Source organism: Rhipicephalus microplus, chromosome X (assembly GCF_043290135.1).
Source record: "Rhipicephalus microplus isolate Deutch F79 chromosome X, USDA_Rmic, whole genome shotgun sequence".
In the NCBI taxonomy this organism is placed as follows: domain Eukaryota; kingdom Metazoa; phylum Arthropoda; class Arachnida; order Ixodida; family Ixodidae; genus Rhipicephalus; species Rhipicephalus microplus.
Genome location: NC_134710.1, coordinates 404,751,729 through 404,779,425, shown reverse-complemented (window position 1 = coordinate 404,779,425; position 27,697 = coordinate 404,751,729). Strand labels below are relative to the sequence as shown.

Genomic DNA, 27,697 nt, shown 5'->3' with positions numbered 1-27,697 from the left:
CTGGAGAAGAAAACCTCAATGTCACCGTTTACCTACAGTGCGCTGAAGAAGCTCATCAAATCGCCTGCCTGCACATCAAGAATAAGCAGACGATTGACCGCCACTGTTACAATTTTCTACGAAGCTTCATGGTACACAAGCCCGGCGACCGTGCCTGTCTATCGACGCCGACACATCCACATGGCCTCAGTGAATTCCACAACGATACTTCGGACCGTACAGGATAGTTCAACGTCTCGGCACTTGACTACGAGGTTGTCACCGACAGCATCAGGAACTCTCAATGGCAGTGTGCGCGACCTGACATAGTTCATGTGATGCACCTCAAGCCGTTTCATGCGCATTACCAAATCTAAGGACTATATTTTTGTTGTGCTTTGATGCTTGCACTTATTTATTATTGCACTTTTTCATTGCTTTATTGTGATTTTCATTGTTAAAGCATTATTTTCTTGTGTTTAGTCAAGCATTGGGACGATGCTTTTTGGGGGGGGGGGGGGCAATGCCACGTTTTTTATTTTCACTTTTGTTTCACTTGGTTTTTGCCCACAAAGCCTGCCAGGAATGCTAAGCACAAACTGCACCTCATTATTTGAGAAGGTTCGCGATTATTGTAGATCATTCTATTAAGATTGCACGCAAGACGCAAACACTCGAGATTATTTCAGAGCTTGTGCAACGACCAGTGATAAGGCTGGCGTATAATACAGACGGGTATCGCTGCTTCTCTGTTGATTGATGGCAGACGTTCTGCTCATCGCTATCAGCGCCAGTGTGTATCGCTGTAATCTGATTTTTCGTTGACAGAGGCCACAAGTTCGGCTAAATAAAGTTTTATCTTCGACCTATTGTCCGTCAATGTCACGACCCCGTGACAATATTGATTTTAATCACCTGCCCTTTTTAACTATGCAATTGACACTAAGTGTTTTTGCCATACATGCACGATGGCAGTTTTTCCGTCATACATTGATTTGATCTGATCTGTAAGGCTTAACAACTTGAAATCACCATACGATTGAGAGACGCCGTAGTGGAGGGTTCCGGAAATTTCAACCACCTGGGGTTCTTTAATGTGCACTCAAGCTTGAGCACACGCGCCTATGGCATTTTTGTCTTTTTTGTCCTACATTGTCCTTCCTAGTCGTACGGGTATGTTTTCAACCTTGTGCTTGTAATTTCAAACTGTAATGGCAATGCATGCTCAATGGGAGCTGCCTAAGTCACTAGGAGGTGAACCTCTAAGAACTTGCAAGAAGCATTGTGAATGATTGTGCTACCTTCTTGTGGAGATAAACAGAACTGATTTCTATTGTGAGTGCTTCGCCCGGTCTGTGGCAACATGTATAAGCAATGCCCTTCTGTGGTTTCATTTTTGCCGCATGATCACAATGGAGGCACACAAAATTAAAAAAAAAAATCTTTCTCATCACTCTTGTAGGGGCAGCGGACGTTGATTTACATCTTTATTGGCAGCACTCTCAGCTTGTTTATCACCTACACTCACGAGTAATTTTTGTTCTTATTGATTACCGAGTTTTCTCAACCCAAGGCAGCCACGCGCAGAGATCTCTGAATGTGGTTGCCGTATTTTTGCCAGTACAACTTATCACTCCAAGAGGAGAATGAAGATGTGTGTTATGTGTGCAGATGGGAAATGCGTGTTATGTGTGCACACTACGTAGACCCACGCTTCAAGGAATACCATGCTCTGAAACACTACTAAATGTTTTGCAAGTTTGAGTAATGCCGACTTCGAAAAAAGTGTTCCTTTTTCCTTTTTTACAATGTTTTTACAACTTTACACATTTCAAACAGACAAAAACTGCAATAAGGTGATTTGATCATCTGATAAAGTTTTTCTCAGAAAAATTCAACACTCTAACGGTTGAAGCTGGTGGATGCACTAATCATACCATTTAGTGAGAATTCTAAGACAACTGTAAAACGAACACTTGAAGCCATCACTTGAATACTTCAAGCCTAAGAGTGCAAATTTTCGGGCAAGTTGTTGTCCGTTATACTGACAACAGTGGAACAAGGAATAAGGGATAGGAATAAATACAGAGGAGCGCTGAACTTAAAACTGAAGTTTACTTCTGAAATGAGGCAGAATATAAAATAAAAATGTCATGCACATGAACAAAAGATTGCAAACCAATATATATGAGCCTACGTCACCTTCGGCGGTAATGCGCGCGGGGCAAATAGTGAACTTCTTTTTCCCTCAAGGCAATGGACGAGACGCTCACGCAAATATTGCTAAGTCTCCAAATTTCAGCTGCCTAAACTATATACATCATGTGTCTATTGGGTACCACATCACCCCACCTCATGATGCCTTGTCCATTGTTGTCCTGTTGAGAGTATAGTATACTTGAAGTCATCACCATTGCATCAAGAAGAAAACCATGCTTGTGAACATGTCTTCAAAAATCAGGCAAATTTCACTCATACATAGCATGTGTGTGTGTGTACACTAAGATTACTACATAAAAAAATAACCCAACAAATTTCATTAGGCAAACTTATTGCTTAGCTGAACATCACACAATTCCAGATTTGCACTTGTACAAATAAGTTATCGTTTTAAAAGTGGCCGGTTCACATGCTCTGTATTGTTTTTAAAAATACTTGAAGCCGTCACCAACACCTCTAGAACAAAGTCAAGCTTGTGAGCATGCCTTTTCTCACCAAGGTCTCTTGGCACATTTGGAAATGATCGAGCACCTCTGGTGATTCGAGCTCTGGAATTTCGAGCACCTATTGCCATCTTCTTCTCGCTTCGTGGGGCTGACCGTATCTGTTTCAGTGTGAAACATATGAAAAACAAATGATTATTAGCATTGAAGAATAACAGAACTAGGACTTTGTTAGAGAAACACTCAAATTGACATGCATACATATAAACCAGAGCACTGATCTTGTCTAAGCACTGGTTTCCTGTTTGTGCACATTAACTGGTACTGCTCCTTTAAGGGCTCTGAATCATCATTCAAGTCTCGAAAAACACTTGGAATCGGGTCAAATATCTCCCCCAAATATGTTGCCAAAATAATTTTTTATAAACACCTCATACAATATTGATGTTTTCATCCACCCCTCCATATTCACCCCACCTAAAGCATGTGTGATTCAATTCTATGGGGTGAATGTGGCCAGGCCCTAGAAGACTAAGTTCAACATATTTAAAAAATTTACAACAATAATTTTCCACTACATTCGAAAAAGGTTATATTGAACCCATATATATAGAATTTTCGGGTATATCGAACTCGAAAATTATCCCCTTAAAATTCCTTTATAAAAGTATAGAAATTCGCATGTTCATATGGAACGGTATTTTTACCCGCCTTCGGATATATCGAATGCCGCGCGAGTTGGAAGGTTCCTTTTGGCACTAGCAAAGCCTAGTGACCTCCAAGCAGCACCACGCCTCCGCCAAAACCCAAAACGCTCAAAAAAAGGGTAAGGGCGAGACGGCCCGGACCGCACAACCCTGCAGAACATTTTAGGGGCGAAGCTCCTGAAGACCCCACGATGTCCGCCGTCTCCCGTCTGCCCGTAACACCATATAACCTTCAACTTTAAGCAACAGAGGGCGTTGGTGATAACAGTTTTTTTTGGTGGTAACCGTTGGTGGCAACCATTTTTGGTGGTAACCGTTGGTGGTAACCGGTTCGGTTCGGACTGTCACGGTGGATGGACGTGTTTTTTGAGCGCTCCCGATCGAATGTGCAGATTAGTGTTTTTGCATGTTTTGAGCTTGTCTTTATAGTTATAAGGCAGCAGTTGAAATCTTCATAGCACTTATTTTATGATACGGCTTTTTCGGGGGCCAGTCACCAGGTATTTATTAGTGCGCGTGTGTGTGTGTGTTTGAACTTTTTGTTGTTTTTTTTCTTTTGCTACCTCGTGGGGGAGGTGCGCGTAGATTGAACATGCAAATTTTTGTAGTAGAGCTTAGACTTTCTTTTTTTTTCCGTAGAGCAGGGCTCGAGTTTAGTAATTATTGAGTATAGAGACAATTGGTGTCAGAAAGACATGGTTAAAAAGACTGTAAAGTGTTCAGGATGTGGAGTGGGTTTGAAAGTGGACCCAAGTGTAGAAGCGGATGGAAAAGAGGCTGACGCGAAGTATAGGCAATGTGAGGTCGAGGAAAAAATGGAGAAAATGATGGTTGCCCAGAGTGAACTACTGATGAGAATCGCCGAGCTCCAGATTGCGTTGGCGACAGAGCAAGAAAAAACGAGGGCAATGGGAGAAAGGCTGAAGTCCGCCGAGGAAGCACTAGCCAAGGTGAACAGAGGAGCGGCCTACGGAGAGAACAGTAGGAAACCGGCAACCAGAACGGCGGAGAAGAAAGAGCAAGCAAGTTTGGAAAAAACAGGTTCAGCCGGTTCAATTGTCGTAAGGCCCAGGTTCAGCGAAGTAGTGGTGGGGCTGGGAGGGAACAAAGCAGCCGGCGTCACAGGTGCAAGTAGCCCCCAGGTGGAGGACGCTCCAGCTGAAAAGTCACAGCATGTGATAATCGTTGGGGACTCGAACTTAAATCGATGCACAGAAGCCATCAAAGAGAGGGTAAGAGGTGACAAGAGGGTTGCAGTAGGGGCGTTCAAAGGACACAAGCTAGAAGCAGTCATGAGGCAAGCGAACGCAAAGCTAAAAACTACAGCTGATAGACGAAACCTCGTGATAATTTCAGGTGGTTTAAATGATGTCTTAAATGAAGATACAGCAGGACTAGCAACCACACTGGCAAAAGGCGTCGATGACATGCGCGTCATTTCTCCTCAGGTACAGGTAGTGATATGCACGATACCGGAGGTATCGGTGCGTGGTATCAACCTACAAAGAGCGGTTGTCAACGCAAACCAAAAGATATGGCGGATGAGTCGAGAGAAAGGCTTTGAGGTGGTGGAAATAAACAGAGAGGTGCATAGGTGGGGTGGTTTTCAACGAGCAGAATTCACTTCGATGGGCAGCTAGGTCATGAGGTGGGTTGGCGACTTGCAGGACGCGCAGTAGCTTTTTTTGGGGGCAAGCGGGCCCTTCGGGGTGCAGGATAGCTAGTAACGAGGAAAACAACCAGGGAGACTCTTTGACAGGTGGTATGGACAGATACGATTCCAAAGTGGCACCAGTATCTAAGATAAGTAGAGTCTGCAGCAGAAATAGACGTAGCCACGAGCGCCGAGCCAATTCAGACATAGGGTATATAAACATGAGGGGTGGTAGGAACAGGCTGAAGTGGGAAGAGATAGAAGAACAGCTAAGGGAAGAGGGGCCGATGGTATACAGTTTTGTAGAAACACATCTCAGGGACATGGAATAACCTTCGAACAATCCGGGCTACGCGTGGGAATATTGTAATAGAACAGAAGGCAGCAGAAAGGGGGGTGGTATTGGGGCATTCATTCATAAAAGTGCAGACTGGCAAAGGATCAAGCAGGAGTGCAAGGAACATTTATGGCTAAAAGAGAAAGTGGCAGGTCAAATGACACTCCTTGGTTTCGTGTACTTGTGGACGGGAGCAAAGGCCAGAAAAGAAAACCAGGCAATGATAGAGTGTATATCAAAGGACATTCAGGAGTTAGGAAAAGAGTGCGAGATAATTATACTAGGAGATATGAATGCACATATAGAAGATATAGATGGGTATACCACCCGACAGGCAAATAATCATGGATATGTGTGAAAGGCTTGATTTGATCATTTGCAACAGTACTGAGAAGTGTTAAGGGCAAATAATATGGGAGGTAAAAGGCTGCAGTCGACGATAGATTATGCACTCATGTCACAATGGATGTACGATAAGCTCAGGGGAATGCACATAGATGAAGGTGCCTCCAGAAGTCTGGGTAGTGATCACAAGCGTATCAAGTTAAGTTTTGGAAGAGCAGTGAAAGTGGGAAGGAAACAAGATGAGCAACTACAGGAAAATTTTTATCCAGAAAGGCAAATCGAAATAGCCACTAAACAAATTGAGAAAGTAATCACGGAGGATAATAAGACAGTGTGGACACACACGAATCTAATTAGACTCTTTGAGCTAGAGCTTGCTAAGACGCGTGACAAGTCACCTCGGAAAAAAAGACACAAACCCAGAAGTTGGTGGGATGAGGAAGTTAAGAGAGCCATAGCAAAACGTCAGGAAGCCTCTAGGAAACACAGACATGCTAAGTAGCAGGGTGAACCAACAGATGATGTTGAAAGAAAATGGGAAGCCTTTCTAAGCTGTAGAAGAGATGCATCCCTTCTGAACAATGAAAAGATTAGAAGAAAGGGAGCTCAGTGGCTGGCAGAAGTACATAAGAAAGATAGAAAGGCTGCTGCGAAATTTTGAAACCATCTAAACTCCCTAAGAAATGAGACGAGCCTAGAGTAGAGGTTTATAACTATAGCCAAAGGTGCTAGGGTAGAAGGGGATGAAGCTATTGAATATATAAGAACAAGGATGACAGAAAAATTTCAACAAAGAAGTGCTTTATGCACCAGAATAGACAAGGATGAATCAAGTGGCGTAACGGCTCCATTTTCACAACGAGAGTGGGAAAGAGCTGAGAAAAGGGTTCCTAGTAGTACATCAACAGGCCCAGATGGCATTCCACTTATGCTGATAAAGACATTAGGTACGAAGTTTAAGCAGGCTTTGAGAGAGACGGTGAGCAAAATAATAATCGATGGTGAAGTTCCCGAAGGATGGAAACTTAGCAGGATGAGCATGATCTATAACGGAAAGGGGGACAAAGCTGACATAAACAACTACCGTCCTATAACAGTGACATCAGTGGTCTACAGGCTGGCAATGCAGATTATAAAGGAAAGACTGCAGGCAAAAATAGAGGATGAAGGGGTGCTGGGGGAACTGCAGAATGGGTTTAGGAAACACAGGAGGTTGGAAGACAATCTGTTCTCACTGACGCAGTGCATCAAAATATCAAAAAAAGAACACAGGCCCCTGTGGCTAGCATTTTTGGATATCAAGGGAGCGTACGATAGTGTGGTTCAAGAGGAATTGTGGGGAATACTGGACACACTAGGCGTGGAACATGCAGTCACTAATCTTTTAAAGGATATCTATAAAGGTAACAAGGTAGTTATAAAGTGGGAAAAAAAGGTATCCAAGCCTGCAGAGGTCAAACGGGGGCTTAGGCAGGGGTGTCCCCTGTCATCCTTATTATTCATGATGTACCTACAAGGATTAGAGGCCAAATTAAAGAGAAGTGGACTGGGCTTCAACCTTTCTTTCGTCAAGCAAGAAAAACTCATTGAACAGGCACTACCAGCATTGATGTTCGCAGATGATATAGTGCGAATGGCCGACAACAAAGATGATTGGCAGAGATTGGTGGACATCTGCGGTAATGAGGGAGATAGGTTAGATTTCAGATTCGGTCAAGAAAAATGAGCAGTCATGATTTTTAATGACAACGAGGGTAGTGAGCTTAGAATACAGGAGGTCACGCTAGAGATAACAGATCAATACAAATATCTGGGCGTATGGATAAGCAATTGGGGCCGAGAACCTAAGGGAACACGAAATATACGTGACGACTAAAGGTAACAAGAATGCAGCGGTAATGAAAAACAAGGCACTGTGGAATTACAATAGGTATGATGTTGTCAGAGGAATATGGAAAGGGGTCATGATTCCTGGTCTGACGTTCGGCAATGCGGTCTTGTGCATGAGATCAGAAGTTCAAGCAAGATTACAAATAAAGCAACGTGGAATAGGTAGGCTTGCCTTAGGAGCTCACGGGAATACACCAAATCAGGGTGTACAAGGTGATATGGGATGGACATCATTTGAGGGCAGGGAAGCTAGCAGCAAGATAAAATTTGAGAAGCGATTGAGAGAAATGGGGGAGGAGCGTTGGCCTAAGAAGGTATTCAGCTACTTGTACATGAAGAATGTCGATACAAAATGGAGGAAGCGAACCAGAAAATTGACTGGCAAATACTTAGAAAACAGCACGGGGCCAAACCAAAAAAAAATTGTCGATTAAGAAGAAGGTGAAAGAAAGAAGCTATGACCGATATGTGGAGAATTGGCATGATTAAGAAGTCCGCACTAGAGGTCTATCGAACTTTTAAGCAGGAAATTGCCAAGGAAAGGATCTATGATAATACTCGGGGTAGTTCTCTACTGTTTGAGGCCAGGACGGGAGTATTGCGAACCAAAACATATCGGGCCAAATACGAAGGGGTAGACACGGTATGCAATGAGTGTGGAGAAGAAGAAGAAACTGCTGAACACTTGATAATGTTCTGTAAAGGGCTTTGCCCTATAGTTCAGGATGATGGCGCAGAGTTTTTCAAAGCAGTTGGGTTTAGGGACAGGGAGGGCAAAATAGATATTAAGCGGGTAGAATTAACAGAAGGAGGTTATACGATTGGTGGCTAAAGTCAAGGCACGAGTGAAAATTAAACACTTCACTGCAAAGTACAAATCCTCAACCTCAGTTTATAAAAGGAGAAAAAAAATATAGTTTTTGGTTCATTAATTATTAGGGCTTGGTGGCGCTAGCCACCGCCCGATCTAAAGGATGCAGCCATATCCATCCATTCATCCATCCATCCATGCATGTAACCTTCAGCTTATAAGCAACAGAGGGCACTGTGGTTAACTGTAGATGTGATGGCGCTGCTGTCAATATATATATATATATATATAACAACGTACCATACCACACATTCTCTTCTCTCATATGGACGAAGACGAACGCAGGAAAGCGTGACGTGCTGAGTATCAACGTCGCTGTCGACGGGAAGCTATCGCGGAGACAAAAGAGAAGGAAGCGGATGCAAAGTGGCGACGGCGACAAAAAGTTCTACACCACAGACTAGGGCTAAGGAAGCAAAGGCTAAGGGGGAAAAACACCAAGCTGACGTGCAGTTGAGACAACTTGAAGCGGATGCAAGGCGGCAATACCGACAAGAAAATTCTACACCAGGCTGTGATGAAGCTGTGATTATGAAGTCAAAATGTAACCCGGAACTCAGAACCTCATATCAGCTATAAAGAAGAATCACTGCTATATCACAATCAGTCTCAGCACTATCTCTTTGAATGAAAAAGTATATATAAGTATCACAACGACAATCAGTCTCAGTTCTATCTCAACTTTAATCACAATAATCACCTCTGAAAACTTCTCCCCATAATTATCTTCAAGCAGCTTGAAATGTAGTGATGTTTTTTTATTTTTCATTTCGCTTTCTCTTTCTCATGCCTCCTCCCCGTACGCGTCGGCTCAGAGAACAGGAACGAAAGAGCCGACGTCCTCTTCCTTTCACCTTTTATTTTTTGTTGCTGTTTTGCGAGGTTTGATCAGCCAACCACAGCTCGCGCTTTTTGCTGTTGCCCTCGCATGTAGCCATCGCCTCGCGAGTGCTTTGTTACTCTCGAGCTGTCACGTCGCCTATGTAGCACCGCATGTGCAGCATTTTTCTTTTACGTGCATGGTGTGCAAAGCCGCTGTGGACTCCTTAAATTGTCGACTTCTCGTGTAGTTATGGCCAACGTTAAGAAGCGCAAGACCCTTGACTTTGCGACAAAGTTGAAGGCCATTCAGAGTATTGAGGTGGGCGAGAAATGTTCGATCGTCGTGGACAACTTCAGAATACAACGGAGCACTCTGAATACTTTGTTGAAAAACAAAGGAGATATCAAGGCAAAGGCGGCAGTGCAGCGAACATCAGAAACCTGTCATGTGCACGCTCCTGCCCACGAGAATGTAGAAAAGGCACTCTATGACTGGTTTTTAGAAGTGCGCGCGAACAACATTCCGGTGGATGGCTCGATGCTGATGGCCAAGGCCAAATGTTTGCCGCTGCACTCGGTGAAACAACTTCGCTGACAACACCGGGTGGCTTCACTGATTTATGCCGCGCCTCAACATCGTTGGCAAAACCATTTCTGGTGAAAATGAAGCTGTCAGCAGCCAGCACATCCAGCAGTGGATGATGGAGTGGCCAGAAATCTCTGCTAAGTTGTTTTCCGCGAAGATCTTCAACACCTGGTGAGATGTGAAGACAAACACAGTGGTCAACTGCTTACGCAAGGCAGGCTTCGAGGCGGCGGAACTTGCAGAAACCAGTGAAGACAACAACGAAGAGCACTTAGACGACACGCTTCGCGTGAGTTGTGACAAGATCGAGACTAGCGTCTTCAACATTTCAAAAACGAAGAAGCAGGCCAAGGTTAGTCATTTTTTTTCACGCAAATAAATCATTTTGTTGTGGCTTGTGTGCAAAATTAGTTGTCATTCTTGAATGTGCCCATTGTAGGTGATGGTCCGTTACAGGTAAGCTCTCGGGGCATCTGTTTTTTTAATATCAAATTTTTCCTATATCGAACTAATTCTTGATCCCCTTCGAGTTTCATATATACGTGTTGGGCTGTAGTGGTACAGCCTGTTTTGTTAACTCATATCGATTATAGCTATTTGAACCTCTTTATAAAAGATATTGATGTAAGAGACATTTGGGTATGAGACACCAGTGTGCCTACATTGAAATACGAGTTGATAAGGAAATGAAAGCGTACTAGCACGTTGCTTATAATAAATACCTCATATAAAAGACAGGAACTTCCCTGTGCATGTATGTTATGAAGGGGTACCAAATGTCATTCACACTGAAACAGTAGACAGAAAGTAGACTGATATGCTTTCTGTCTATGTTGATTTTGCACGAATGGCAGCTTTTTATGAGAATCTGTAGAATGATGCCAAGAGATAGCTTTAGGCCGCTGGCCCACGGCAGGAATCAAGCCTCTGTTAAAAAGGAAGGAATCTAAAAAAATCAACTCTGCACTCTGCTTGTGAACTTGACTCAGTCTTCACAATTAGAATATTTCCACGTTCATGCCTCAAGTTATGTTATCGCCCTGTTACACTGTACGTAACTCTCAGCGCAAACCACACCTGCAATGCTCGAGGAGCTTTGGGACTGTAGTAGATCATTTCGTTGAGATTACGTCTACTTTCACGAACATTACAGATTATTCTGAAGCCTTCAGGGCTGCTACCGATAACGCTAGAATATTTGACGGCACGTGTATAAATGCCTACGTGCTGCATCGCTTGTGAGTTGATCGACAGCCAACACTCAGTTCGCCGATCTCAGTACCAGTGGTACTGCTGTAACCTGACTTTTGATTGACCGGCCACAAGTTTGGCCAAATAAACAGTTTGATTTTCGAACTACTATCTGCTTCTTTTGTCGAAGTCATGACCCTGTGACACCTGGTGGAGATGTTGCTTTTTTCATATATCGAATTCCCCCCATCAAGCCGTGAACTCAACACCAGTCGTGAAGACATCGATGACAACCCCGTGCAGCAAACAAGCTAAAGGCAGCAAGGTCTATCACCAGAGTTTGGGCCTCTACCTGAGAAGAGCAGACAGACCAAGACCCTGACCACGACCGCAGCGACGATAACAGACTCTGCTACGCCTGCACCTATCCTGCTCCGGCAACCTAGGAAGCCGCCAACTTTCCGTACTTAATCCCTCGAAGACCCGAAAACCTGGCTGGAGACATAAAACTAAGTCACCGCCAACAACAACTGGAGCAACGACAAGCTTCGGCATGTTTATGTCTTTATAGATGACGCCACTCAAGCCTGGTTTGAGAATCAAGAGTGAAACCTCACAGCATGGGAAATTTTCTGGGCCAGATACCTTCCCACTTGTAAGGCTGCAGCTCTCCTAGAACTTTGCATGCAGCTGCCAAATAAAAATGTGGCACTCTTCACAGAATGATAACGTAACTCTACCGCCACGCTAGCCTCAAAATGCCTGAGGACAAGAAAGTTCGCCTCCTCTTGCGAGGAGTTAAGCAGGCGCATTTTGCTGGACTGATATAGAATCCCCTGAACAGCCTCCAAGAATTTCTCCCAGAAACGACAACTACCTAAAAGACCCTTGAAATGTACACACGACAATTCAACTGCTGCTTGACACTAGGCTGTGCAAAGATCCAGACACTCTTCTCTGACTATTTGCATGAAACCATGAGAGCTGTATTGCGTGGAGAATTTCGCCGAATGTTCCCGTCGTGCCAGCTTCAAGTTTCATCAATTTCAGACATTGTCAGAGAAAAAATTCAGCAATCGCTGGGCATCATAGAGCCAGCACAGCTGCCACCCCAAGCTATGAGCTACGCTGCTGCTGCCCGACGTTACACTCGACCCCAGATCCACATTAGAAGCCGCGCCGTCCCATTTTCGTTCACACACGCCGACAACACCACTCCCCTGCCTCCCAGCGCTACGTACCGAAGAAGACAGACAGTTGGCATGTCCCTGACAACCTCCCATTTAACAACCTTTAGCTCCTCGAATAGTACAGCTAAACTTGTCTCGCTAAATAATAAGGTTCTAGTGTTAAACGTTGCTAAGTTCAGGCTCCAATGGGGGCTTGTCCGGATCCAGAGATTCTTGGCACCCTCTGCTGCACTGCAGATCTGATTGCCGCCGTGGTCAGTTGCTTCGCAGCCACTGGGGACTGAGGGCCGTGAGTTAATTGACGTATGCATGTGGGAGGTAGTGGCCAGATATTGCACCAGGGTGACCAATCCTTCTCTGGTGAGGGAGTGCGTTACCGGTGGTGGTCACCTGTGCGGTCGCACCCAAGGCCTCTTAATGCAGTTTCATCACCACGCGGATGTAATAGGACTTAGTGAGGTTAGGAGGACAGATGAAGCCTATACAAAGCTACAGAATGGGCACGTCCTTTGCTATCATGGCTTGGCTGACAGAAGAGAACTGGGAGTGGTGTTTCTTATCCACAGAAACATAGCTGGCCACATAGAGGAATACTATAGTATTAATTAAAGGGTGGTGGGTATCGTAATTAAGCTCAATAAGTGATACAAGATGAAGGTGGTACAGGCTTACACGCCTATGTCCAGCCATGAGGACGCCCCAGTTAAAACCTTCTATGAAGACGTGGAATCGGGAATGAGTAAGGTAAAAACACAGTATACTATCCTGATGGGAGACTTCAATGCCAAGGTAGAGAAGAAGCAGGCTGGAGACCAGGCAGGCAGTAGGAGATTATGGCATCACTACTAAAAATGCCGGAGGAGAGTCATTAGTAGAATTTGTGGATTTTGAATACCTTCCACCGAAAACGAGGGAACCATAAGTGGATATGAAGGAGCCCTAATGGCGAAAGTAAGAAAGAAATAGACATTATACTGAGTGCACACCCAGGCATTGTGCAGGACGTGGAAGTCTTTGGCAAGGTACGATGCAGTGACCATAGAATGGTACGGTCTCGAATTCGCCTAGATTTGAAGAAGGAACTACAGAAACTGATGCGCAAGGAGCCAATCAATAAGCTAGCACTAAGAGGGAAAGCACAGGAATTCAGAGTCTCGTTTCAGAACAGGTACTCGGCTTTTATCGAGGAAAACAGCCCTAGCGTTGACGCAATGAATGATATTCTGACGGGTATCATTACGGAGTGTGCAGTGGAAGTTAGAGGTACGGTACTTAGACAGGACCCTGGCAAGCTGTCCCAGGAAACGAAGAATCTCATTAGAAAGTGCAAAAGCATGGAAACCTCAAATACAACAGACAAAATATAGTTGGTAAAGCTTTCGAAGTTGATTAATAAGTGTAAGGTATCCAATGTAAGAAGGTAGAACATGGAGACAATCGAACACGTTCTGAAGAATGGAGGAAGCGTGAAAGCAGTGAAGCGAAAACTTGGGATAGGCAAAAATCGGATGTATACACTAAGAGAGAAGGAAGGCAAAATAACTACCAATATAGATAGGATAGTTAAAATAGCAGAGTAGTTATACAGAGATCTGTACAGTAACCGGGACAACCACGACCTTAATACAAGAACTAGCAGTAACCCAAATGGCACCCTACTAGTAATGATAGAAAAAGTCAGAAAAGCCTTGGAGAGCATGCAAAGAGGCAAAGCTGCTGGTGAGGATCAGGTACATCAGATCTGCTGAAAGATGGAGGACAGATTGTGTTAGAAAAACTAGCCACAATGTTTACAAGGTGTCTCCTGACGGGAAGAGTACCAGAATCTTGGAAGAATGGCAATATCATCTTAATACATAAGAAAGGAGATGACAAGGACTTGAACTACAGGCTGGTCAGCTTGTTCTCCGTCATATACAAGCTATTTACAAAGGTAATTGCTAACAGAATTAAAACATTAGAATCCAATCAACCAAAAGAACAAGCAGGATTTCGAACAGGCTACTCAACAATCGACCACATTTATATTATCAATGAGGTAATAGAGAAATGCTGAGAATACAGCCAACCACTATACATAGCCTTCATTGATTACGAGAGGGCGTTTGATTCAGTAGAAATATCATCAGTCATGCAGACACTGCGGAATCAGGGTGTCGATAAAGCATATATAAACATCCTGGAAGAAATATACAAGGGATCAACTGCTACCATAGTGCTTCATAAAGAAAGCAACAGAATACCAATCATAGATTGGTGTTCATAGATTAATTGATTGATTGATTGATATGTGGGGTTTAACGTCCTAAAAGCACCATATGATTATGAGAGATGCTGTTGAGGCGGGCTCCGGAAATTTCGACCACCTGGGGTTCTTTAACGTGCACCCGAATCTGAGCACACGGGCCTACAACATTTCCACCTCCATCGGAAATGCAGCCACCGCAGCCGGGATTTAAACCTGTGACCTTCGAGTTAGCAGCCGAGTACCTTAGCCACTAGACCACCGCGGCGGGGCAGGCTTCGTAGATTATGAGAAGGCGTTTGATTGAGTAGAAATATCAGCAGTCATGCAGACACTGAAAATCAGGCCGTCAACGAAGCATATATAAACATCCTGGAAGAAATCTACAAGGGATCAACTGCTATCATAGTGCTTCATTAAGAAAGCAACAGAATACCAATCAAGAAGGGTGTCAGGGGGATACAATCTCCCCAATGCTATTTACCGCGTGCTTACAGGAGGTTTTCAGAGGTCTAGAATGGGAACACTTAGGGGTAAGAGTTAATGAAGAGTACCTTAGTAACCTGCGCTTCGCCTATGACATTGCATTGCTGAGTAACTCAGGGGACGAATTGCAACTCATGATTACAGAGTTAGACAAGGAGAGCGAAAAAGTGGCTCTTAAAATTAATCTGCAGAAAACGAAAGTAATGTACAACAACCTCGGAAGAAAGCAGCGCTTCGAGATAGGTAATTGTGCACTTCAAATTGTAAAAGACTGTCTACTTAGGGCAGGTAATAACCGCAGAGCCGAACCACGAGATTAAAGTAACTAGACGAATAAGAATGAGATGGAGCCCAATTGGCAAGCACTCTCAAATCATGACAGGTAGATTGCCACTATCCCTCAAGATGAAGGTATATAACAGCTGCATCTTGCTGGTACTTAGCGACGGAGCAGAAACCTGGAGACTTACAAAGAGGGTTAAGCTTAAATTGAGGACGACACAGTGAGCAATAGAAAGGAAAATGGTAGGTGTAACCTTAAGAGACAAGATGAGAAGATGAGAGCAGAGTGGATCAATGAAAAAAAAAACTATGTTAAAGATATCGTTCTTGAAATCAAGAACAGGAAATAGACATGGGCCGGGCATGTAGAGCATAGACAGGATAACCGCTGGTCATTAAGAGTAACTAACTGGATTCCCAGAGAAGGCAAGTGGGTTAGGGGGCGACAGAAAGTTAGGTGGGCAGATGGTTAAGAAGTTCGCGGTTATAAAATGGCAGCAGTAAGCACAAGACTGAGTCGACTAACATGGGAGAATCCTTTTTCTGCAGCCCACGTAGTCAGGCTGATGATGGTGATGACAATCTCCCACTCTCCTACCACTGCGGAGAAGGTGGCTAGGCATACGATCACTGCCAGTACCGCTAAATTGGCCTACATGGCTTCGCTGTCAATGCAACGCCCCCACAGCATGGCAAGCGACCATGCAACATCGCTGAATACCTGACTGCCACAGAATGGGCCCCTGGACATTCCTCCCGTTCACCATCACCTCGACCTTACAGGTGCCCCCATTGACAACAGCAGTGCAGCAGCCCCAACCAGGGCCCTTTCACTTCATTCCATTTTATTACCTTAAAGACCCCTTAAAAGGGGTATTACATAAGGGGTGGGAATGTATTAGTACATAATTTGTTTAATGCATAACTAAACACAAAAAAGAAAAACACATGCGCTAAAGTACATAATTTGCATAACATGTAACTGAACACGAGAAAAATACAGAAACATACATGGGCTAAGGTTTTACATACGTCAGCACAAGTACAATAAATAATATGTCATCACTAGTACAGTAAATAATACAAACTATAATTTAACATTTTATTGTGAAAAGTGCGCAGTGATACTTTCCGCAAACAAACACAGGCAAGTGATGGCGGCGATCTGGTGGGGAGGTTGTTCCCATCTGTAGCGGCATGGCAAAAGAATGAGGCGGAAAAGGTAACAGTGTGCATGCGAGGGCGGCCCACTTGGAAAGTGTGCCGTGTACGATGAGATGCTCGGGCTGCGGGGAGGATATAGAGTGGCTGATGAAGCGAGAGGGCTGCAGTGCGTCGGCACGTACTAAAGGAAAGCAAATTAAATTCTTTTGTTAAGTAAGATATGCTCGTGTCATATTGCCACGAACGTAATTACAGACTGCGACGAAACGACGTCTTGCTTGCCCTCAGACCAGGACGCAAAAGCCCTCTTCTTTCTTCACTTTCCAAGGATTCCACCAACAGTTGATGGCTCATACCCATTACCTGTGACATTACTCCCTCTCCTCGAAAAGCATCGGCTCGATGCTGGTAATGAGCGTCGAGAAAAAAAATTAGAAAAAAAAGATGCTACCATGGAACCCAACAACTCCGTCGTAAGGGGAAAAAATGGGCTGGCGTCATAGAACTACTCAATAAAGAAAGGAGTAAGTACACAAGACAATAAAAAAAACCAAAGTGACAAAAAAAAATAGTCATTGCATGGTAAGTTAGTCCACGTTCGATGTATGACGCGAGAAATATGGCTTGAGTCTTGACACGTGCACCACATCACTTTGTGGAAACCGACGGGAACGTCTTGAGGCGCCCTCAGGGAGAACTTCATACGTAACGTCACTGAGTCGACGCAGAACTTTGTAAGGGCCGAAGTAGCGCCGAAGCAACTTCTCAGAGTGACCACTGACCACGCTGTCGGATGGGAGTCCACACCCAAACTTTATCGCCTGGTTTGAAGGTAACCTCTCGGTGTGTAAGGTTGTAGCGGTGTGCGTCGGCAGTTTCGCGAGCCTGAATACGGCATCGGGCGAGTTGACGGGCCTCCTCGGCGCGTTGAGCGAACAATGCAGCGTCCGTGTTGAACATGCTCAAGTTGTTGGGAAGGAGCATTGTGTCGAGCATTGTAGTGACCTCTCGACCATGAACTAAGCGAAATGGGGTGAAACCTGTACTCTCTTGGACTGCTGTATTGTAAGCAAAAGTTACGTAAGGGAGTATATCATCCCAGTTCTTGTGATCAACGGCCACATACATAGATAGCATATCTGCAATGGTCTTGTTCAACCGTTCAGTGAGTCCATTTGTTTGGGGGTGATAACTCGTGGTTTTCCGATGTTCTGTACCACTTAGTCTCAGCACTTCTTGAAGCATCTGTGCGGTGAAAGCTGTACCACGATCAGTAATTATTACAGCTGGCGCTCCGTGACGAAGTACGATGCTGGTGACAAAAAAGTGTGCGATTTCGGCTGCGGTAGCTTTGGGCAGGGCCTTTGTTTCACTGTAACGCGTTAAATAATCGGTGGCAACCACAATCCACCGGTTTCCAGACGAAGAGGTGGGAAATGAGCCGAGCAAGTCGATGCCAATTTGATTGAATGGTGTCTTCGGCGTGGCGATAGGCTGTAGTAGTCCTGCTGGTCGGACAGGTGGAGTCTTACGGCGTTGACAGTCGCGGCATGTGCGGACGTACTGCTTGACTGTCTTCGCGAGGCGGGGCCAGTAGTATGAGCGGCGAATTCTTTCCAATGTGCGCGTGTAGCCAAGGTGTCCGGATGATGGTTTGTCGTGACAAGCATGTAAAATATCGTCCCGAAGCGAGGTCGGCACAACCAGTAGGTAAGTAGCCTGGGTGTGGTCGAAATTTTTCTTATAGAGGACTCCATCCCTGATGCAGAACGAGGCTAGCGAACGTGCGAAGTTTCGAGGAAGGCTGCGTTTTCGGCCTTCGAGGTAGTCAATCAGCGGGCTTAGCTCCATGACGTCTCGTTGTTGTTGAGCCAAGTCGGTTGCTGACACAGAGGAAAGGAATGTATCGTCCTCTTCAACGTCCGCGCTCGTACTTCCAATTGGTGCACGTGAGAGACAGTCAGCATCAGTGTGTTTGCGTCCTGACTTGTGAATGACTGTAACGTCAAATTCTTGCAGCCGAAGGCTCCAGCGTGCTAGACGACCGGAAGGGTCTTTGAGGTTGGCGAGCCAGCACAAAGAATGGTGGTCGCTAACTACCCTGAATGGTCGACCGTTATAAATAAGGGCGAAACTTTGTTATAGCCCAAACAACGGCTAAGCATTCCTTTTCTGTTGCAGAGTAGTTTTTCTCTGCAGATGATAGTGTTCGACTTGCATAGGCAATCACGCGCTCTACGCCATTTTGCCATTGAACCAGTACAGCTCCAAGTCCCCAAACAAATGACCCCAAACAAACGGTACGCCGTCTTTTGTAAGTTCATTTAGCGGTTCAGCGATTTTAGCCTTTGACGAAGCGTCTGTAATATGCGCAGAGTCCCAGAAATCGGCGGAGGTCGCGCTTGTTCGTTGGGACAGGAAATGCGGCAACAGCTTTCGTTTTCTCAGGGTCTGGATGTATACCGGCGTGGCTGACGACGTGACCAAGAAATTTCAGTTCCTCGAATGCAAAGTGGCATTTCTCAGGTTTGAGAGAAAGTCCAGCTGTTCCAATCGCCTGAAGAACTGCCTGTAAGCGCTGGACGTGCTGCTCAAACATGTCCGAGAAGACGACCACATCGTCAAGGTAGACAAGACACGATTGCCATTTTAGCCCAGAAAGAACCGTGTCCATCATTCTTTGGAAAGTAGCTGGTGCCGAGCATAAGCCGAAAGAAAGGACCTTGAACTCGTAGAGTATGTCAGGAGTAATGAAGGCGGCCTTTTCGCGGTCGCGCTCATCAACAGATATTTGCCAATAGCCGCTGCATAGATCCATGGAAGAAAAGTAACGAGCATTGCGAATGCGGTCCAGCGAGTCGTCTATTCGTGGTAAAGGATACATGTCTTTCTTCGTGATCTTGTTCAACTTTCGGTAGTCGACACAAAATCGCAGAGTACCATTTTTTTTCTTTACTAACACAACAGGGGACGCCCAGGGACAGGTCGATGGCTGGATGACATCGTCCTTGAGCATCTGCTGGACCTGTTGGCGTATAACGTCTTGTTCTTTTTGCGAGACTCCGTAGGCATGCTGTCGAATGGGTCTCTCGGTAGGCTTGGTGATGATACGATGCTTGGCAAGCGGTGTTTGGTTAACTTTCGAACTCGTAGCGAAGCAGTCCCGAAATGAGCCGAGTAGTTTCAAAAGACGTTCCCGTTGTGCAGACGGTAGACCGTGGTTTATGTCGAGAGTGCTTTCAAATGTCACGGCGGAATCGTCGCACGACGAAAGAGCAGATAATGTTGAGGGACCAGGGACGTCGGCAATATCCTCAAGGTATGCGATCGCAGTGTGTTTGGTAAGATGGCGATACTCCTCGCTGAAATTCGTGACTAATAGGCAAGCCTGCTTTCTACTGGGCTGAACAATACCTCGGGCAACGCAGATTTGTTGTGCAAAAAGTAGGGACAAATTTCCTTCTGCAATTACAGCATCGGGGACGTCTTGGTCACATTTAACGTTGATAAAAAGGCTGCTGCGGGGAGGCAGAGTAACAGATTCGGAGGATACACGTAGGGCAGCCTTCGATGAGCGGGGGTTTTCCAGTTCAGGATGAAACGGGTGCGCGAACGACACCTGCGAGTCTCGTAAATCAATAATTAAGCCGTGTTCGCGAAGAAAGTCTAGCCCCAGAATGAGTGGACGGGAGCACACAAGTAACACGAGGAAAGACCCTATGAACGTCGAAGCACGTACTCGAACACGGGCTGTGCACATTCCAGTTGGCGTGACGCGGTGGCCCCCTGCCGTGCGCAACGGCGGTCCTTGCCAAGGGGTAGTTACCTTCCTCAGTTGGGATGCTAGGGCGCTGCTCATAACCGAATAATCGGCGCCGGTGTCGACGAGGGCAGTGACGTGATTATCGACGTGTACGGTGATGTCGGCGGAAACAGTCTTATGACTTTCGGAAACGACTGGAAAGTCAGAACGGTCTTCGTCAGGTCTTTGCGTCGAAGGAGGCTCTTTGACAGTTCGTTGGACGCGGCTTCACCCCCAGGAGCCGCGGTTTCTAGTTTCCTCTGTGGGGACTCGGTGACCGGCCTCTGAAAGGAGCATAAGATGACGAGAGAATGCTAGGTGACGTGGGGCGGCGAGGTGATGGTGATCGTGATTGGGGGCATTGACCAAGGCGAGGAGCTTGCTGGCCCGTAAGGTACGCTTCGATGTCGCGAGGACGCTCACCGTAACGCGGGCACCGAGCATCAGGGTGAAAGCCACGGAGACCAAGTTGGCGGTACTGGCAGTTACGGTAGACGTGACCCACTTCGCCACAGTGGTAGCAGAGTGGACGGTTATCGGACGTACGCCACACGCTGGCCTTTGTGGCGTTCTGCCGCGATTCAGACGGACGATAAGTTGGTGCACTCAGAAACCTTGAGGCGGGTGGCGGAGTCGAAGAGGTGCCCTGGAATCGATGGCTAGCCTGATCCATTCTCCCCATGGTGGGATCAGGGCCATGTGGCGCAGGAGATCGCAGAGCCGCCGCATAAGTCAGCACAGGGGCCTCAGGCCTTGTTGGCGCGAGTGGGGTGACCACCTGTCGGATCTCATTTCGATTAAGTCTGTGAGATCACTTACGGGTGGTTGGGGTCCCAATGCTTGGAGTTGGCGCAGCTCGTCCCGCACGACGCTTCTTATGAACTCAGCAAGGGCATGCCTCTCGCTGTCAGCCCCGATAAAGCATGCAGCAGTGGTCACGTCGTGGCGTTCATACTGTGACGACCTATACTGGAGAGTACGTTCCATTGTGGTTGCCTCATTTATGAACTCTGCCACAGTCGTTGGTGGATTGCGCACGAGTCCCGCGAAGAGCTGCTCTTTTACCCCACGCATTAAATGCCGCACCTTCTTTTCCTCGGACATTGCAGGGTCAGCACGCTTGAAGAGTCGAAGCATGTCCTCGACAAAGATCGAAACTCTCTCGTTGGGTCGTTGGTTCCGAGACGAGATTGCCTGCTCCGCTCTCTCTTTCCTTTCAGTGCTGCGGTACGCATCACGAAACTGTCAACTGAACTCATGCCACGCCGCAAAGGAACCCTCGTGATTCTCGTACCACGTTTTGGCAGAGTCTTTTAACGCAAAGTAAACTCTCCGCAGCTTGCGAGCTTCATCCCATTCGTTGATGTTGGCAACTCGATTGAAGTGGTCAAGCCAGTCGTCAACATCTTCATAAATGTCTCCATGGAATGAGCGTGGTGTTTGTGGCGCATGAAAAACATGCGGGAGAAAAGAATAGGCGTCGTTGGTTTGACTCGCCTGGTTGTTAGTTGAAGTTGCCATCTCGTCTTGAGAGAGGGGACCGTACTCGGGAGATAGTCCTCGCAGGCGGCGACTGCTTCTTGCCGTGGGAGCTGTAGCTGTCTCCAAGTAGCTCGGTGTGTCGGCTGAAAATCTGCAGCCGAGGCGCATTTACCCAGCACCTCCACCAGTGCCACGAACGTAATTACAGACTGCGACGAAACGACGTCTTGCTTGCCCTCAGACCAGGATGCAAAAGCCCTCTTCTTCACTTCCCAAGGATTCCACCTACAGTTGATGGCTCATACCCATTACCTGTGACAATATAAATAATTAGAATGAATGAACCTTGCGGCACGATTTTGAACGACTTTGAGAGCATTGATGAGATATTTTTGGTGAGGATTCCATATGGCTGATGCATATTCCAGTTTCGGATGGACTATTGACTGGTAGGCCAGTAGTTTAACCAGTTCGGGGGCGCATTTCAGATAACGCTTGAGAAAACCAAGTGATTTGTTAGCAGAAGAAATTATGTTAGTGACATGTGTGCGCCAAAACAAGTCGTTCGATGTAGTAACACCTAGGTACTTGTAAGACTGCGCAGAACACATGGGAATGTTCCTGATTGTGTATGTGTAAGGAAATTGGTCGTACCGACGAGAAAATACCATCAGTTTGCATTTCTTAGGATTAAGTTCCATTACCAACGGTCGCACCATTGCTGTAGACGGTTGATGTCCTCCTGAAGTAAGTCTTAATTTGATGTGTTAGTAATTGTTCGATAAATGACGCAGTCATCTGCGAACAAACGAACGTTGCAAGACACGTGCAGAGGCAGGTCATTGATGTACATTAGGACGAGTAAAGGTCCGAGAACAGATCCTTGCGGTACGCCGGAGGTCACTGGTAGGGAGCTAAATGCGCGGTTGTTAATGGTAACGAACTGAGATCGGTTTGTCAAGAACGCTTCAATCCATCGCAAAATGTCGCAGTTAATGTTCGCAAGAGAAAGTTTTAGTAATAGACGTTGGTGTGGTACCTTGTCCAACGCTTTTGCAAAATCTAGAAATATTGCGTTTGTCTGGAGGTCAGAATCTAAGTTGCTATGAATATCATGCAGGAAAATGGCCAGTTGTGTTTCCCAGGAAAAGCCTTTGCGGAACCCATGCTGTGAAGAATGAAAGTATTTGAGTCAAGAAAATTCATAATTTCTGTGTACATGACGTGTTCTATGAGCTTACAGGGCACACTCGTTAATGAAATGGGGTGATAATTAAGCGGGCAATTCCTGCCACTTACTTTGTGGATTGGAACAACCATTCCCACCTTCCAGTCATATGGCATTTCACCAGTTGAAAGTGACTGCGAGAACAGCAAACACAGGAAAATTGTGGTGACATGTTTAGTATTCTTTAACAGTTTCGAATTAATGTTATCCACGCTGGCTGACGTGGATAACCTTCCTTGATCCATAATCGCCCTTCCTTGATCCCATAATCGAAAAACTAACGACAGCAACTGATGAAGATGCAGTTCCTGTACGACGAACTACCGAAGACCCTCGGCCTCTGTCGCCTTTAACGCAATGAAACATCGACACTGCAAGCTGGACAGAGCCCTGAAGTAGAAACTTCCCGTCAGGAGACCTGAGAACTCCGTGTGGAAGTAGTGGAGCAAACTAACGTAGCAGTGACCTGAGGCCCCGTCTAAACTGCAACGCACAGCGATGAACTAGCGACCTGCACATGATATCCGACAGCCACCACGTCTCCGCTTTCGCCGACACTGGGGCCGACTATTCAGTCGTCAGTGGGCCTTTCATGATGAAGTTGAAGAAAGTGAAGACTGCTTGGAAAGGCCCTGAAATCCAGACCACTGGGGGTTATCTAATAAGGCCGGCTGGTGTTTGCACAGCAATTGATTGATATGTGTGGTTTAACGTCCCAAAACCACCATATGATTATGAGAGACGCCGTAGTGGAGGGCTCCGGAAATTTCGACGACCTGTGGTTCTTTAACGTGCACCGAAATCTGAGCACACGGGCTTACAACATTTCCGCCTTCATCGGAAATGCAGCCGCAGTAGCTGGGATTCGAACCCGCGACCTGCGGGTCAGCTGCCGAGTACCTTAGCCCTTAGACCACCGCGGCGGGACTGTTTGCACAGCAAGAGTCACTACCAATAACTAGATTTATCCTGCCACCTTTCAAATTTTACACCACTGCTCCAGAGATGTGATACTTGGGTTGAACTACTTAAGTCAACAAAGTGTTCTCATCGAACTAAGGTCTCAGGCAATAACGCTATCCACAAAAAAAGCACTGCCGCTGCACACGCCGTCAGTAAGGCACGCATTGAATGTGATGGAAGACCAAATCACTATTTTTCCTCCCTTTAGCGTCATAATTTCGTTTGGCACTCAAGAATCAACAGACATGCAAGGAATCGTTGAAGGTGACGAGCACCTGTTGATCCACTGTGAAATTTGTGTTGCGAGAGGAATAGCCAAGCTATAGGGAGGTAACACAAGAATGATGCTCACAAACTTCAGCAGCTAGTACAAAATGCACGTGAGCAAAGGTACAATGGTCGTCTAGATCGACGAAATACTGGAAGCCATTAACGCTTTCGCTGTCACTGATTCTGCTGAATGTACTTGGACGACTGAAGCCCTTCAAGCGGCTTTCGATGCTAATCTGAGCCTTCTGAGGCATGAACAAGAACAGCTTAAAAACCTGCTCCTGAAATACAAGAACTGCTTCTCGTCATCGTCAAGAATTCGACAGAACCCCGTTGCGAAACATCGAATCGTAAGAGAAAAAAGTGTCAGGCCACTCTATCGCAGCCCGAACAGAGTTTCGACATGAGAATGTGAGGCCATAGAAAAAAAGTCCACAAAATGCTACGTAATGACATCATCCAGCCTTCAAAGAGTCTGTAAGCATCAGTGGTGGTGTCAGTGAAGGACAAAACTCTAGGCTTCCGAGTCAGCTATCGCCGCCTGAACGAAATCACGAAGAAGGACGTGTAACTGCTCCCATGGATAGATGATTCTCTGGATCGACTTCACAATGCGAGGTACTTTTATTCAATGGACCTCATCACCGGCTATCGGCAAATCGAAGTTGATGAGAGAGACCGAGAAAAGACTGCTTTAGTAACACTGGATGGCCTTTTCAAGGTTATGCCCTTTAGTCTTTGCTCGTGACCTGCGACTATCCAACAAGTCATAGATACAGTCCAGGCTGGCTTCAAGTGGCAGACTTGGCTCGTTTACTTGGATGACGTCGTGGTGTTTTTGTCGAGCTTTGACGAACACCTCCAGTACCTTGAATCCGTACTTCAAGCAATCAGGAGCTCTGGACTCGCGCTAAAGCCAGAGAAATACCGCTGCACATACAAGGAGTTCCTGTTTTTGAGTCACGTGATCAGCAATACTGGAGTGCGCCCCGATACGCAGAAAACAGCTGCCACCGCGGCCTTCTATGAACCTACCGACAAGAAGGTCGTGCGCCGATTTCTCGGCTTGTGCGCCTATTAAAGATGCTTGGTCAAAGACTTCATAGATTGCCAAGCCACAAACAGAGCTCACGAAGACAGACATCAATTTCAATTGGGAAATGGCATAAATTAAAGCATTTTAGAAACTCAAATGGCCCGTACAGACGCCGCTGCTACTAGCGCATTTTGATGAATTGCCGAAACAGAAGTACACACCGATGCAAGCAGCGTAGGACTAGGCACTGTCCTTGTGCGAAAAATTGACGGCCTTGAAAGGGTTATCAGTTATGCTAGCTGGTCACTATCCAAGGCCGAGGCCAACTATTACACAACAGAAAAGGCATGCCTTGTTGTCATCTGGGCAGCATCAAAATTTTGCCCTTACCTCTACAGCAGGCCTTTCTCAGTTGTGAGCGACCACTACACCTGTGTTGGCTAGCTAACTTGAAGGACCCTTCAGGTCGCCTCGCATGATGGAGCCTAAGACTTCAAGAGTGCGACATTACCATTGTTTATAAGTCTGGATAGAAACACGCCAATGCCGACTGCCTGTCATGTGCCCCCATCGGTCCACCACTACAACATGACCAAGATGATGAGTACTTCTTGGGAACCATAAGTGCAGACGACTTTGCCAAGTCACAGCGAGCCGACTCGGAACCATAAGTGCAGACGACTTTGCCAAGTCACAGTGAGCAGACTCGGAACTGAGAGGGCTAGAGAAAAAGCACGAGTGCTGGACCAGTGTTGTCCCAAAAGACTTCAGGCGAGGACTGGCGTCACTTTTCTTGAAAAACAATGTTCACGTTAACAAGAACTTCTCTCCGACCCGAGCCAGCAACATTGTCTCTGCACCTTCGGCGATGCGACCAGAAATTCTACAGGCCCTGCACAACGACTCAACCTTGGTTTCTCCTGCACACTCGCAAAAATACAAGACAAATACTACTGGGCACACTTTTATGCCGATGTTACTTACTACATGAGGACATGCCGGGACTGTCAGCAACGTAAAACACTGCCGACAAGGCTAGCAGGACTTCTCCAGCCCATCGAACTACCTCGCTGATGGTTCCAGCAAATCGGTATGGACTTACTTGGCCCATTCCCAACATCGACTTCCAGAAACAAATAGATCATCGTAGCTACCGACTACCTTACCCGCTACGCCAAGAGAAAATCCCTGGCTAAAGGTAGTTCATCTGAGTTAGCCAAATTCTTTGTTTTGTGTCATGGCGCCCCGAAGTTCATCACCAACAGAGGTTTGGCAATTGTTGCTGAACTAACACAAGCGATTTTGGCATACAGTCAGACAAGGCACCATCGTACGACAGCATACCACCCACAGAACTATGGCTTATGCGAGCGCCTAAATAAGACCATCGCTGACATGCTGGTCATGTACATCAAAGTCTAACACAAGACGTGGGATGCCATCCTTCTGTGCGTAACCTTTGCATACAACACCGCTGTACAAAAAGTGATGCAGGTGACGCCGCACAAGTTGGTCTGTGGAAGGACCCCAGCAACCACACTCCACACCATCTTACCCAACGTCGCTAACCAAGAAACCTCGACCTCACCGCGTACCTGCAGTGCGCTAAAGTGGTCTGACAACTTGCCCGCCTCCGCATCAAGAACCAACAGACGACGGACAGTCGCTGTTACAATTTTTGACTATGCTTTATGGAATACCAGCCCGGTAAACATGCTTGGGTACAGACGTCGCTACGTCGCCGTGGACTCAGTGAAAAACTTGTGCGACAGTACTTCGGACTATACAGGGTAGTTCGAAGTCTTGGCCCACTCGATTACGAGGTTGTCCCCGATGGCATCACGAATTTTCAACAACAACAATTGGCACCTGGAGTCGTCCATTTCGCACGTGTCAAGCGGTTTCATGCTTCTTACTGAACTTAAAAAGTATAGCTTGTTGTTATTGTTAGCGCTGTATCATAATTGATTGGTTGTATTTTCTTGCATTATTATTGTACTTTCATCGTTTGTTAAAGCATCGGGACGATGCCTTTTTCAGAGGGGAGCAATGCCACATTCCTTTTTCAAATTTTGTTATCACCCCATTACCATATACATACTTCTCAGAGCAAATCATGCCTGCAGTGCTCGAGGAGCTTCGGGACTGTTGTAGATAACTGCTTTAATTAAGATTATGCCCACTTCGCAAACATTATATTGTTCTCGAACCTACGTGGCTATAACACTACAATATTCGATGGCACATGTATAAATGCCGAAGCGCTTCACCGCTTGTCAGTTGATCGACGGCGGACACTCAGTTTGCCACTCTCAGTGCCAGTGTGTATCGCTGTGATTTCACATTTCATTGACCGGCCACAAGTTTGGCCGAATAAATAGTTCGATCTTCGAATTACAGTCTGCTTCCTTTGTTGATATCACGACCCCATGACACTATTCACCTAAGATGTTTACAGCCCCAGAATCTATACACAAAATGTGCTTTTTTCATCAAGATTGAAA

At 46.1% G+C, this 27,697-nt stretch overlaps 1 protein-coding gene across 1 annotated transcript in view; it reads right to left on the bottom strand.

The window, feature by feature from the left end:
- Window positions 1-27,697, bottom strand: part of LOC119160953 (uncharacterized) — a 270,658-nt gene that overhangs the window by 46,459 nt on the left and 196,502 nt on the right. Inside the window, exon 15 of the mRNA XM_075880196.1 lies at window positions 2,695-2,803. Within this exon, the coding sequence (XP_075736311.1) occupies window positions 2,695-2,803 (109 nt within the window). The remainder of the gene's footprint in view (window positions 1-2,694; window positions 2,804-27,697) is intronic.